Genomic DNA, 15542 nt, shown 5'->3' with positions numbered 1-15542 from the left:
ATAAAATAAGAGATTGAGCTTCAATTTTAGAGACAACGATCTATACATGTTCTCAAGGTATATATAAGGGGTTTTTCATAGTATTGATGGAGACAAGATAAAATAGAAGAAATTTGTACTGCTTCTTTTAATAAGTAAGTAGTTTAGCTACTTGTAATTATTCCACGAGGCTTGTTTTTGAACCTTGCAAAAAGAGTCCAGATCATGTGCACCCTAGATGGAGGAATGAAGTTCTCCACACAGGGGTGGAGCTAGAAAGGAATTGGTGAGGGCAATTGTCTCCATAGAACTTTGAGACGCCCCTATATTTTCAACTAATTACTCCAAGTAAGCCATAATTCAAGGAAATTATGAAAAGGAGGTATTTTAGGCTTTAATTCCTTGGATTTATGGCTTACATGGCATGTATTGAGGTATGTGATGAGGGTTTCATTCCTCCACCTTGGGTGCATCTGATTTGGACTCAATAGTGATTTTAATGAACACAATGTTGCATTTAATGAGGTGAAGAATGTCATAAAAGATTGTATTTTTAGGAGTATGATTCATTGTGTTGGTATTGGTTGAAATTAGAAATTTTCTTGACTTTATCTGTAATGTTTGTATCGAATTCTTTGGATATTTAACTAAATAATCTCAATTCCTCATGGCCTTTTACATTTAATATATTTTACTTTCGTGGTTATTCTTGTTTTAATATTGATTTAGTGTGTAATGACTGGTCTAGACACGTAAATTTGAGGTAATGATCCACTAGCAATGTTAGTGTTGTGCAATGCATGTGGATCTCAATGAAGAACACATGACTTGCAAACTACATTCCAGTACATGCTCTTGTAGAATTTAATGATTTTGAGGATAAATACAATTGTCAAAGTAAGGATCATGAGCTTTTAAGGAGAAAAATGGTGAAGTTACGGGAAAATAAAGCAAAGATACGACAATGTTTTGTAACCCCAAACTATTGCTTCATGTGCAACTTGAGCAATGAGTTAGCTAATCACATTTTTATGCATTGTAAATTTTCTACATTAGTTTGGCAACACTTCAATAACTTTTTTAAGATCAATTGGTAATGTCGAGTTCCTTGTCATCCTTTTTTCAAAGTTGGGGCCTAACCATATTCTCAGGGCATAGGAAAACCTTGTGAATACTCCTTCCATTTGCCATTACTTGGGAGCTTTGGTTGGAGAGAAATGGTAGAGTTTTCAAAGAAACCACCTCTACTTATCAAGATGTGGTGCTAAAGATCCTTGGATTGTTGTTTTTTGGGTGTAAATTATGCCTCAAATTCAATGTGTCTTTTTTTTGAGGAGTTTGTCTTTAGATGAGATTCTTTATGTGATTAGTTGTAGTTTTCTTTGGTGTGTCATCTTGATCACCTTTGTATTATTTATCTTTTTTAATAAAATTTTCACACTTATCAGAAAAAAATGTTTTGGTTGAAGGTGAAGCTTTAGGCTGACCATAACTTTTGGAGTGCCCTGGATGATAATACAAGTTGTAGGTCATGTTTAGGATTAACTAATTCTTACCCTAAAAACAAGTGTGGTGCTAGAATATACAATTGAAAAATACACTTTGATGGTGATCAATATTTACAAATTAATATTTTTTTTCATCATTTTTTTGAAACATTCTTGAAGTTAGAGAGCTATTATTGCCACACCAACTTCTACTAATGCCACACCAATTCCTATATAAATCATTAAAAAATTGAAAATAATTGGTATGGCCTTAGTAAAAATTGGTGTGGCAATAGTAACTCTCTTATGTTATTATTATAATTTAAAATTTATAATATAATAATTATGTTAATCAATGTGAAACGCACATGCACTTTACTAGTAAATTATAAAAAGCAAAATGAAGACAATTAAAAGTAGGGGTGCAACTTGGTTTGGTTCAAACTGAGAATCGAACCAAATTGATAGCTTTGGAGTGGTTTGGAACAAGTTGTGATTTGATTCCAGATTACGAAAATGGAGAATCGATCAATTTTGTTCGGTTCTCAGATCAAGCTTGTATGTAATCGAACCAAATAAAAAATCGAACCCCAATGAAATAAATAAATAAATATATATAATAATTATTATGAATTATTTTAGGAATTAGGACATAGATTAGTGATCTTTTATGAATGAACTAATGACTTTTTATAGATAGATTTGTAATTTATTGTATGAAATATTATGTTTGTTTTTCCATTAAAAAATATTACTTAAAATTTATAGAATATTGGCAATCTATAAAGTCCAGCCGAATCAAACCGAATTTAATTCGGTTTGGATTGGTTTGGTTCCAATTTGACCACAAACCGAACCAAGTTGCACCCCAAGTTAAAAGAGGGCGTGTCATCAATAAGGGTATCAATAGTGTTTTGAGAGAAATGGGTGTTTTAGCTTGCATTGGAGTAATCCTTCCCTTTCCTTTCTACTATTTGTTATGGACATTCCCAGAGAAATGGGTGAAGTTGTGTGGGAAAGGGCGAGACCCATCAAAGGTGATGGCTCAGGTCTCTCATCTTCTGAAGCTCCTTCAGTTTCTCTCTCTCTTCTTTGTCTCTAATCTCTCTTGCCTCCTCCTTTCTACTTCTACCCTCTCATCATTTTCGGCCAGTTTCTCAACTTCAGGTCATCTTTCTCTCTCTCTCTCTCTCTCTCTCTCTCTCTATTTATATTTATTCTGAAAATGAAAATTGCAGTTAGGGTTTCATAATAAATTAGAAATTAGGGTTTATGTTTTCTTCAAATCGCTGTGAAACCTGTTTGTGTTTGGATGCTGCTGTAGAAACTGAAACTTTGTTTTATTTTTTTGGGCAAAACTAATGAAAACGCGTTTTCTTTTCTTTTTTGATTTTTTATTCTACGTGTTGGTAAATATTTTAGATACGCCCTATGTTTTCAAATTGATGATATACGCTTGACCTTGGTCTTATCTACTAGACTAATAAAAAAATCACTTAAATGCCCTCGTCTTCAACCTTTTAGGTAAATCTTTTAATCATTATCTTAAACTTCTAGATTTTATCTGCTTCAACATTCAAACTTTATGAACAAGGTCATAATTTTTGGAGAAATAGATGAAGATGGAGTTTTGGGTGGAAAAATCAAGGGTTTTCTAAGGAGAGGTTCAAAATGATGGATATAATAGATTAAAAATAATTAACCACGTGGGTTCAAGAGGTTTAAGATGACTGGTTTTGGGAAGGCAAATAATTTTTTTTTTTATTTACCCCCACCCTCACAAAATGCAAGATATAGCCTCTTGACCAAAATTCAGCATTGCTGACCAATTGCAAATGAACTGTGAAACTTTGATTTTATTCAAAATGCATTCGAAGAACTTAAATTACCAAATTTCCATTTTTACAACTGTGTTTTTTTAAAAGAAAAAAAAAAAAAAAATTCAGGGAGAATCTACATAGTCCAATTTTATCTAGAGGAGTCTCTTTCGTTTGATCAAATCATGCTTGGCTTCTTCATTGTAGTTCATCATTTAGGTTTTTTTATTATATGTATTGAATTGAGTAGGTTCTTTATCTTTACTTATTTTTGTTATGGATCACCTCATCCATTTGTCTTCCAACCTTTTCTAACTCTACTTTGCATATCCGCCATTAACGATCTCCATTGCAATTTTGAAGTAAAGTTGAGCTTGAAAACTCTCATTTTGTGCAATGGGTGATGTAAAAGTTTTCGAATGAATTCCTACACGTTTTTTGCTCAAAATCTCTATTTCCTAACAACATACAAGAAAAATATAGTTAGGGTTCTTAGTTATGCTTTGAGGTAATGTGAGTATTCTTGAAGGTTGATTTGGATGCAAACCTTAATATTTATAAACCTTAACTTGGATGGCAAGTAAGAGTTGGAACCACAAGGGAAAGGGAGAAGAATCATGCAACGAAGAGAAAATTGAATCAAACCAAATATGAACACAGTTTGGTGGATTAGGAGTCACAAAAATAGAAATTAATGTGTTGGGAATTAAAACTGAAACAATGAAATTAAGAACCATTAGAGAAGAAGATCTACCTAGAGCTATCTACCTAGCCTCATCTAATCCTATCATCTTTCTTATCTCAATCCAAACAACTTGGTATTGCTCCTTGGATTGGAAGATTTACCAATAAAAACTGGTTTGGAATCTAAGTTAGGGTTCTTTAACTCATTAAAGTGTGAAACCCTTACTACCTAATAGCTAAAACAAACATGGAGCATTCTTGAAATTGTCAAGTATGCTACATCAAACTTTGGCATAAAGGGTGCAATAGAGTTGGACAAGCCTTTAAGAGAACCCATAATCATTAAAGTAAAAAAACAAGAGGATGGAAATAAATTATAACATAGATTTGCTCTAGGCTTCTCATCTCTCTAATGGAGGGAGATTAGCTTAAGGTCATTGCAAATCAGAAAGAAAGATAGATAGAGAGAAATAGACTTGTATTCATTGAATAGAAGTAGGTTACACACTCTCTTCTTCACTCTCTCACTTAATTACTGAAACTTAAGGTATTCTAAAAAAGGAAAACAGACAATTGGCTAAGAGCCAAAAGACTAAAGGAGAGGGACCCTTTCCACAATAGGAAAGGGTCCTATTTATAGATAAAACGAGGTTCTAGAAGGATCCTTTTCGAGATGTCACCATCAATCATTCCATTTTCAAGTGCGAGAGTGCGCCATGCAAATTTAGGGTGATCCATGCTACTTTTACCGCGTTGCGGATTGGTCATGCTGCACTGTGGTGGATGTGGCTCCAAAATGGTCGATCTTTGACTTGAGTCTTCAGGTTTTCCTCTTATTTGTAATGCAAAGTCGTTTGGTTGTTTAAGTGTTCATTTTTTATATTCGGATCTTTGCCTTGCACAATGAACACAAGCATAATCAAAATTTCGATAAATGCATTATTTTATGCAATTATGCCTATTTAACATGGTAAAACATGTAACAAGATATTTTAAGGCATAACATGATTATTTGCTAATTACGGTAAAACAAGGACTTAAAATAAGGTAGATGTCTGAGGAATGTGCGGTTAAATAAGTGTTTTGGGACATTGATAAGGGGGAGGGGGGGGGGGTAGCACTAATTTTAATATCTACAGGTGGAGAGCGATACTTTTGTTTTCTTGTTGTTAAGTTGTCTAAAAATAAAAAAGAGAACAAAATTAGTATTGTCCCCCGTTTGTAAATATTAAAATTAGTTTTATCCCCCACTCTCCGATGAAGCACTGAAAATCCTTTTTTTCTCTTGTTTATTCTAAGATGTTTTAGATGGAAATATGTGTAGGTACTTATCAAGAGCTTTCATCTGCACCTATTGCACGAAAGGAGATTTTTTAAGCATGATTCTCTGATTATTTCAAGATTATAATGGAGGTTGCTAATGGTGGAAATGCAAAACCCCCCTAAAAGATGGTTTGATTTAGTGAAGAAGCCAAATTGATGAACTTTACCTTAAATGATGAATTGATTCAATGAAGAAGATGAACTCTACACCTTGATTGGATTAATTTTAATTCTTTTTATTTTAAATTCCCTAATATAAATGGCTTTTGGCTTGTGTTTGAAGATGAGAGCACTTAGGTCATTTTTCATTTGTTTATAAGAGAAGACCACGGTCAAGGGAGTATTTCATCAGTTTGAAAATGGAGGGGTATTGCAAAACTTGACCAAAACCTAGAGGATTGTGTTTTTCACCTAAAATCATAGGGTAATCTTGTGGTAGCACGTGGGGTTTTGGTGAAAATTAGAGATATTCCCATGGTTTTTTATTTTGTGAAAAAAAAGGACGGGTTGTCTAATATCACGTCTCGTCCATTTGTTGATATTTCAAGGGGGTTACCTGGAATAAAAAAACAAAAATGGATTGATGAAGGTTTAATTATTGAATCACTTCCAAATGTTATGTTTCAGGCATGGTTTTTAAACTCGTCCGAGACTGAGACGTATCGCCCGAGTTAACTTGGTATCAGAGCTGAACGAGACCAACTCACAAAGTCATTTTTTTGACCGAGTTTTACATCTCACGTACAATTTTTTGAGTTATCTCACGAGACATCTCAAACGTATCGGAAAACTCATCCGAGACGACTCAGTATCGGAGTTGAACGAGACGAGACGCGATACCGAGTTTAAAAACCATGGTTCCAGGTTCGTTTAGATAATGGAGATCTAATTCTAGGTTATATTTAAGGAAAGATCTGACGTAGTTTTATATGGATACTACCAGGAGATAGAGTAAAAATTGAAGTAAGTCGTTATGATTCATGTAGGGGTTGTATAATTTATAGACTCCGCAACAAAGATTCAAACAATTAGGTAGGTTTTTTTTTCAACATTCCTTTCATGGGGATACAATTTGAGGTTCAAAATCTCACAAGACTTTTTTTCTTTCTAGGAGCATATTTGGAATTAAGGTAGGTTCAAAATCAAATTGATGGCATACTATTTGACTTTAGTCTTCCATGAGATTTAATTAATTGACCCCATTGCACGATCTTCAACCTCTTTCCTAAAACCCTTGATATTTTATCAAAAATCCATTCTTCAAACACTTCAACCTCTTGGGTAAAATCTTTTAGGGTTTGTTTAGTTTATGGAATTGTACCCCTGAGGGTTGGACTTTTGAAGTTCAATTAACATTATGGGTTAATTACAATTCCAGTATTTGGTTGCCTATGAGAATTCACCTTGAAGTTATAGAAAGCTCCATTTCATATTATGGTAATCATGTGATCATCATCATAATGATCATAATCTTCTTCATTGTCGTGATCATCATTTCTTTTCCTATAGTGGGCACTAGGGTAAGTCATCCACTTTTTTTTTTATAAGTAAAGCAATATCATTAAAAGGCAGTCGAGGGGACCAGCAAAAAACAAGAAGATACAAGAAAAAGTAAAGACAACTGTACAAATTACAAAGGGCATCTCATCTAAACATGAAATCCTAAAAAAAAAACCCTTCTAAAAGTCCCATCCAACTTAGACCAATGAAAAAGAAGACCAAGAATCAACAAAAACACATGGTGGTCGGTACTTTTGACCCTGGAGAAGATTCTCCTATTTTTTTCCTTCCACACACCCCAACAAATAGCAAAGGGAGTAAGGCCCAAAGACACTTCTTCGTGCCTGTGAAAAGATTGCGAACTCTGAAAAACTACTAATGTTGAAGAAAGCATAACCCAAGAAAAATTAAACGTCAAAAAATGGGACCAAACTTTGAATGTAAAAGGACAATGTAAGAGAATATGGTCTACCGATTCTCTGTTTGCATAGCACAAAGCACAAAAATTCGACGAGATGAAATCCTCTTAATTAATTGGTCCAGAGTAAGAAGTCTACCATAAACCGCCAACCAAACAAAAGAAGAAATCTTAGAAGGCACCTTTGCCCCCCAAATGGGGGTAACGGGAAAATTCCCTGAACCTTGAGGAGATATGGCATTCCTAAATGAGATGACTGAAAAGCATCTATCCTTGTTGCAAGTCCATTCCCAATAATTGTGCCCAAAATCCTCAAAGCGGACTTGTCCAGATTCGAGGCAATTTCCAATCGTTGAAGGCCCTTCTAAAACCCAAATCCCAAGAGGTTTCAATTCCGTTATTAGAAACAAAGGTAGATATTGACATATCCTTTTTGGAGGATAAATCAAAGAGGAACTGATACTACAATGATAAAGGAATCTCGCCACACCATCCATCCTCCTAGAGGCGAACTCTCTCACCCGTGCACAATCAACCTTCTAAACTCTTGGCTAACCTTCACAATACCTTTCCACACCCCACACCCAAAGGGAGTTCTCACCTCCCCACTCTCCCACCCAAATCTTCTCTCCAAATTTTGAGTTAATCACCCTCCTCCACAAACCTGAATTTTCTTCTCCAAAACGCCACGACCATTTGCCATTCTAAATCCCCTGATACCCAACCCGCCATCCTTCTTTGGTGCACACTCCACCTTCCACTTTACCACAAAAAATCCCTAATAATTCTTTCCATTCTTACTTTTACACTCCTAGGGATAGAGAATAAAGCCAAATGGTAGACCAGTATGCCCTCTAAAGTACTTCGAATTAAAGTGAGCTTTCCTACTTTAGGCAAATATTTGAATTTCCATGAACTCAATGTTTTGCCCATTCTTTCTAACAGCGGGACCCAAATTGACTTGTTTCTAGAAGGAGCACCCAAGGGGAGAGCTAGATAGTTCGAGGGGAAAGTCTCCACTTGACATCCAAACATAGTTGCCCAATCCTGAATATTTGGAATCGAATTGACACCCAAAAGCTTGTTTTTCTGAAATTGATTTAAGTCCTATCACTGCGTCAAAGCAATAGAGGAGACCTCTAAAGTATCTCAGTTGATTGATAGAGGCCTAAAAAAAAAAAAAAAACAGGGTATCATCTGCAAACTAGAAGTCATTTACCTCAGGACCATCTGTTTTAACCTTGAACCCAGTCAATTCCCCAAGACAAACCGCTCTCTTCACCAACCTGCCCAATGCTTTTGCCACAATCACAAACAGAAACGGAGACAACAGGTCCCCTTGTCTTAACCCTCTCGAACTTCTAAAATGAGCTGCATGACTCCCATTCACTAGTATGGAGAATGACGCTGGTGAAACGCATCTCATAATCCACCCTATCCATCTTTCCTCAAACTCCATTCTAATTAACAAATACTGTAAGAAGTTCCAATTCACGTAGTCACAAGCCTTATGAAAGTCAATTTTGCACACCAACCCGGGTTACCATCTCTTAGCCTCGAACCAATGTACTCATTAGCAACCACCACCCTATCCAGAATCTATTTACCCTTCACAAACGCCCCTTGCTCCAACCCTATGACCTCACCTATCACCTCTATGAACTTTGATGCCAAAATTTTTGAGATGATTTGTTTGTAGAGTTGACTAGACTAATAGGCCTGAAATCCCCCAGATCCACTGCACCTCCCTTCTTCAGAATCAAGACCACAAATGTATTGTTTAACCCAAAGTCCAAGAAGTTCCTATCCTGAAGGTTCACCACTTTTAGCAAATCAGCACCTATTGTATCTCAACACCCTTTATAAAAAGCCATTGAAAAACCATCCGGCCCTAGTGGTTTTTCTCCACTTAAATCCGACAACGCTTTCCACGCCTCGTCTCCCTTTATGGGTCTCTCAAGCCATTCTTGTTGAGCCCTAGTTATAATGTCAAAATCCAGCAACTCCGGGATCGGCCGAACCACATGATCTTCCTTGTAAAGCTCACTATAGAAATCCACAATGCCTTCCCTAATCCTCTCCTCTCCTTCAAACTGCACCCCATCTATGGCCACTCTTCTTTAAGCCATTTCACCGTAGATTTCTGTTTTCAACTCACTTCCTCCCACAAGGCTCAAAGCTGATTTTTAGATAGCCGATTGAAATTTCTATCCCTTATTTGCCCCTCCCCTTTATTTACTCCCCTCTCTCTGATTCGCTACTTTTAATTCCCTTCTCAACTCCACAACCTCTATTGTTAAGAAAAGAACAGCACTTTCCTTACTAACTTAGTAAGATTTTAGCTCATACTAAGGTTTTTTGAGCTCAAATAGAGTACCACATTGGCAATCCAACACCACTGCCCAGCCCTCTAGAATTTCAGGAAAATACTCAGATCCAGAAACAAAATCAAAAAATCAAAAAACATTTTTATGTAACATTAAAATTGGTGATTTTTTTTTTTTTTTCAAAGTTCATAAAATATGTCCATAACCATGTGGCATTGGATCATGTTTTTGGATGGCACACGATGAGCTCAATGACCCTTAGTAAAGTTGAAATCTTACTAAGTTAGCTAGGCTGATTGGACTCCAAAGAAAATGGGTCTGCAACTGCAGCACATAGATCTGATTGGGATTTGTAGAGTTACGGGTTTCTTCCATTACAAATAGGGGAGATTTGTATGAGTCTGCTAGATGCATTGTTTCGACCCTTGCTTGGCTTCGTAATGAAATCTTTCAGTTGCTAAATCTTGAAGGTTGCACGAACATCACTGATGCAAGCTTGTTGGATTTAAATTGCTAATAATTGTCCATTTCTCCATGAACTCGACATCTCCTAGTGTCCAATCACTGATTTTGGCATTACCACTTTGTCTTGCAAATCAACTCAGTAACTCACTCAACTTGTTAATAACTGATTTTGTCATCACTGATTTTGTAAATTATTTATATGGATAGCAGCATTCGATAGTTTTTTTTTCCACCAAAACCTAGAAGGGTACCCAAAAATTATCCAAAAACATATCTCCTTATTTTGTGTTAGTGAAGATAATAATGTTTCCGTAATGTTTTATACTACATACTGGATGATTCATCTTTTTTTAAATCTTCTTTAGGAGAGATCATAGTTGCATAATCTTATAATTAAGTGTGTGGTTCCTTGTTAGTCTCTTTGACCAATAAAAATAGCTCATTGCAATGATTATAGCACTAAAATAATATGCAAGAAAGATGTGTGTTCTTGCTTCATCTTAAAAAATATGATGTAGGACAACCTAGGTTTTATCAATTCTAGGTTTGTTCTACTATAGGAAGAATGGGGAAGGGCTAATTAGGTGAAGGGTTAAAAGGTGAAAAATTTAGACCTAAAGGGTTAATGGGTAAACGCAAAATTTACAATAGGGTGTTGTGATTAAGTTTAGGGGTATGAAATAAGATTAGGTAATAAGGTATACGATAGATTTCGAGAAGAGTATTTTATGGTTTAGGGAGGATTGAATGGGTTTCTGGATGGAAGTTAGAGGATTCTTAATGAATTCAAAAAGAAAAAAGAAAAAAAAAGAAAAGAAAAGAAGAAGAAGATGATAGATTTACCTTGGATTCACCCCAATGATTTCCATGGCATCACCAAGTTGAATGCCCCATTATTCAAGCAAAAAAATAGAAACTTTTGTGACTTTTTTTATTCATCCGTTCATTGACTCTTTAAACAATCTATTACATTGTTTAAATAGAAAAGACCAGTTGCTAAAACCTAAAAGACTTTTAATTTGACACTATCTTGCACTCCGAGGTAACTTTTATGAAATAACATCTTTTCCCAAAACGAAACTTTCCCAAAATAGCAAAATTTCTAATTCAAGAAAAATTTTTCTACTAAACTTAAAATACCTAATAATAAACTTCTAAAGCGAGTAGGACTCAAAATAACTTTAAAATAAAATAAAATAAAACTGTTATATCCCTAAAATTCATTTGACACATTACTGGGCTACAATGCCTACTAAATAACAGCCCATGATTTCTGATGTCCCCATCATAATATGAACCCACATTAAGATGATTTCTTATGTTGAGATACATTGCCATGTGGTTAATTTTACTAAGGGCGAGTTTGATTTTGTGGGAAAATCATTTTCCCATAAAGTTGGCAATTAATTTTCTCATGAATTGGCAATTTACTTTGTGTTTGGTTATGCTATTTCACGGGAAAGTAATTTTCCTAAGTAAGATGGTTTTCCCTTCAAGACAAGAAAATATTTGATGGCTCACACACTTGGCAAATGATTTTCTTGAGATTAAGTATCAACAGTTTCCCAAGAGTAATTGGAACTTCTGAGATTTTCCTATCTATGATCAAACATAGGCCTATGTTCTCTTGGGAAAAGTGTTCTTGAAATTCATGTTCTCAAGAGAGTATCTTGTCAGAAATCAAACACATCCTAAGATAAAATATTAGAAATCAAACACCTAGCTTCAAGAACCAAAAATTATGAGCTAGTCTCTACTTTGCTCATCTTGGATGATTTACATGAAAACACATGTTGTTCTAGACAAATTATGGGACTTTGACAATTTGTGAGACAGGACATTCCTGTGGAAACATGCATACTTCGATATATTAACTTCGATCTCGTTTCCCATCAAAATTGCAGTTGGAGTTTGACTTACTAGCTCCTTCTCCATAGTGATTTTGAATAAGCTCCAACAAACCCAAATGGGCTTGAGCGTAAGCGCTTTGTCTTCAATTTGGATCCTCAACTTCATTATTGAATACCTGGATGGAGGATAAACACAAACAGGTACTAAGTAGCGAATGGAAAGTAGTGTGAACTTGAAGCCAAGATGCTGATATAGCTCTTCAGAAGGACCTAGGACCATGTAGGTCTTTTCATTCTCTTTCTAGTAATGCTTGGATTACCTTGATCAAAGTCCCTTATCATGAACTGGTGATGTCCTATAACTTCCCCTAAATTACGTGCCTATACGTATAGACCCCTTGGATTATTGGCTCCTTTTACCTCTATTGTTACCTCTTATCCTCCCTTCTTGTGTATTAAAACTTCTGGAAAATATATGATCCTAAAACACTCTATAATGTTTGCTTGATGTATTAATTGGAACAAATTTGACATTTTCTTGTTATTTCATTAACTTTTTCGTGTTTTTCTAATTTTATTTTAGCTATTTATTTATTTACGTATAACCTCACTATTATTACCAATTGTTGTCCCTCCTAACTTGTGCATTAGAACTTCTGGAAGATTTATGGTCCAAAACCACTATCTCATTTATTTGGTTGATGATATTAATTGGAACAAATTTGACATTTTCTTGAAATTTCATTTATTTTTTCATGTTTTTCTAATTTTATTTTAGCTATATGCTGAATTTGTTCCCATTTTATAGTCTATATATGATTGAATGTGTCAATCCCTGTCATTACAATCTCACTAACTTGTTTTTTATGCTTACTACTATGATTTCACAATCACTAATTGTCAAAACACACTCAAAACTGTTGCTGTATCAACTTGAGAAACCAAGAAGGAACTAATTATTTCAATCTATTAATGAGTTTTCATACTTGCAAACCTGCCATAAACTTTAGCCTGAACTATCTAATACGAATGACCATGCGTACTTTGGGGTCCTTATGAAGAAAAGTTTTCATGATATTGAGTTGGGAAGAACTTCCAACTAAATTTAGAAAGCAGTTTTTTGGGTGTCCAAAATGAAAGTTGGCATTAAAAATAAAATTGTTTCACATTGATACACATTAAAAATGCTTTGAAACATTCCGAAGCATAGGAACCCCAAAAGATTGCATTTGATGAATATATGATTAATTTATTATCGAAACATAGAATTTTATATGTTTTAATATGCGTTAGGAAACATTCAAAATGTTCTGAAATAGAAAGAAACATTTGAATTTCAGTCTGTACCATTATGTTTTGGTCAACATTCTGAACATTCAAATGAAATGAAACTTTGAAGTTTGAACCATGTATCCGACTCTCCAATCACCACCTTGTTAAGTTGTTAAAACACAACTATAGTTGTTTTTTATTAAGTTATTAGATGGATTGTGGCTGGATTTTTTGTTTTTTCACATTTTATATACTTGTTTCTTTATTTTAATTTTGTAAAGAAACTTATGGTTTGAACATAATTAACATGTAATACTGTATTACATGTAGACACCACGTGTGCTTTTGATCTTTCTTCTATTAAATTGGATGCTACTAACTTTTTTTCCTCTCAATTTATTGCCTTCATGTTGATTGTGGATGATGGCTTTAACTCAAAGTGGTGAGTTGGTGGAGGTTCACGCAGACATTGCCCAATGTCACTTGGGTTTGTGTGACCCAACCATAGGGTGACCAACTTATGTAATTTTGCTATAGCCATGATCAAATGCATGACCAACTTATGTTATAGCCATGATCTCATTTTCTGTCTGTTAATTTGGTAGAAATTGTGAAACAATTCATGCAATTTTGCTATATATTTGTATCCCATTTATAACAGTGTCATTTGCATTCTCTGTGGCAATCTACTTTCTATTGCTATTGTTTTTGCCATTCAAACTTATCATAAGCATGTATTTGAAGACATGCCTGAATTTATGTTTGCTCCTGTACTTTCCCAACTTTAGTTAATTACCTTTATGGTCTTTACATAATGGAAGACATCTTTATTGACAATTACAGAAGACTATAGCATGTTGAGTTTGAAAGGTTCAAGCAACAACAGAGTTGTTCCTATCGATCAAAAAAAAAAAAAAAAAAAAAAACAGAAGAAAGAAAAGAAAAAAACGGAGTGGTTCCCTCCTTCCTGCTGAAGTTGATATTTTTTGTATTGGGCTGAACTTTTTTCCTCACCTGACCCACATAAACGCTATTTTCTAATAATTAGTGAAACTACTTGCTACACCCACTTGAAAAAAGATTAATTTTTTGTTCAGTAGGAAGAAACCGAAAATTTTCATTGAGACTCAATAGGATCCAATTGAATTTACTTGAAAGGGCTCGGTATGAACCTACCGATTGAGACACTATAGGAACCTACTGAGCCCTTTCACTACCAAGATTTTCTAACAGCTACTATATTAGGAATTGAGGTTCCACGAACATTGCTATAACCTATTTAGCAAGTTGCAAGGGTATTGCTTCTTGTACCACAAAATCCTTATTGAAACCCTTAGGTGAAACTTACGTAGATTCAAAGAAGAAGAAGAATGAGAAAGAGGGAGAGGTGAATGATGATGAGGAGATCGAATCAGATTTGGAAGGGGATGGTGGTTGAAAGTAGTAGAGTGGGTCAGACAAGCAAAGAGGTGGGGTGCAAATAGTGTGCCCCCTTTCCTATTGCATACTTGGATGCAATAAATTGGACTTTGTTGTTGTGTATTTTCCATTCAAGTTGCTTCTGATTATTGTGTTCCATTTTGTCGTAGTTTTCGTTTTGTTTTTTTGTTTTTTTATTGGTGTCAGATAGATGATCATATTAAATCAATCAAAATTGCAGGGTTTATCAATTGCTTGGTGAATCGGGTACTTATTATGGTGTACGCTTTGGAAGAAACATTCCTTGGGTAACAGAATTCCCTTTTGGATACATAAAGGATCCACAATATGTTGGAAGCATAATGAGTCTTTTCGCATGTCTACGTTGGGTTCCCATCCAGTACATACTATTATGGATACTTGGATATGTGTTCATGATATGGGTCGAGTCAAACGAAAATCCAGCTACACGTGCTATGCCACTCTCCTGATTTGACTGCTTTCCAAGTGCTGGAAGAGAAAAGAGACTACCCAATGTGTTCTTCTTAATAAAGCTGGGAATTTTTTTTTCCCTCAAAACTATATTATCTTTTAATGAAAATTTAAAGCAATTATGTTGTTTTGCATCTAATTTGGGATGAAATCTCGCCTACTTATGAACTGAAATTGGTGCTCATGCAGGGTCTGGAGGTAGAGGGTAAACGGTAAGTCATAACTTTAAGAAGCTAGAGTTATACATATTTCATGCATCTACGTATAATATCTATCACAAAATTCTCAGATTTTTTGGGAAAATTTTTGGCAATCGAATTTTTTTTCCCTTTCTTTTTTTCTGATTGACCAAGTCATCCATAACCTTGGGATCTGTCCATCTAATGAAACACTATTTTCACAATGCACCTATTTTATTGCTTGAAAACATTATTTTATAATTCTCTATTATTTCTTTGTAGATTGGGGTGACTAGTGGGAATGGAAACCTTCGTACTGTTTGAAGAGTG

General features: G+C 34.8%; 1 protein-coding gene across 1 annotated transcript; it reads left to right on the top strand.

Annotated features, from left to right (window-relative positions):
- The first annotated feature begins 2338 nt into the window (after positions 1-2338).
- Positions 2339-15172, top strand: PLMT (phospholipid N-methyltransferase). Its single transcript, XM_086456028.1, is given in 3 exon segments — positions 2339-2573; positions 2576-2633; positions 14783-15172. Coding segments are annotated over 3 exon segments (492 nt in total). The 5' UTR covers positions 2339-2389; the 3' UTR covers positions 15033-15172.
- Positions 15173-15542: the final 370 nt, after the last annotated feature.

The sequence above is a fragment of the Akebia trifoliata genome, chromosome 10, assembly GCF_017979445.1.
Source record: "Akebia trifoliata isolate Shusen 1 chromosome 10, ASM1797944v1, whole genome shotgun sequence".
NCBI lineage: Eukaryota > Viridiplantae > Streptophyta > Magnoliopsida > Ranunculales > Lardizabalaceae > Akebia > Akebia trifoliata.
Note: the sequence above shows the minus strand (reverse complement) of the source record. Positions and strands in the feature narration are given on the sequence as shown.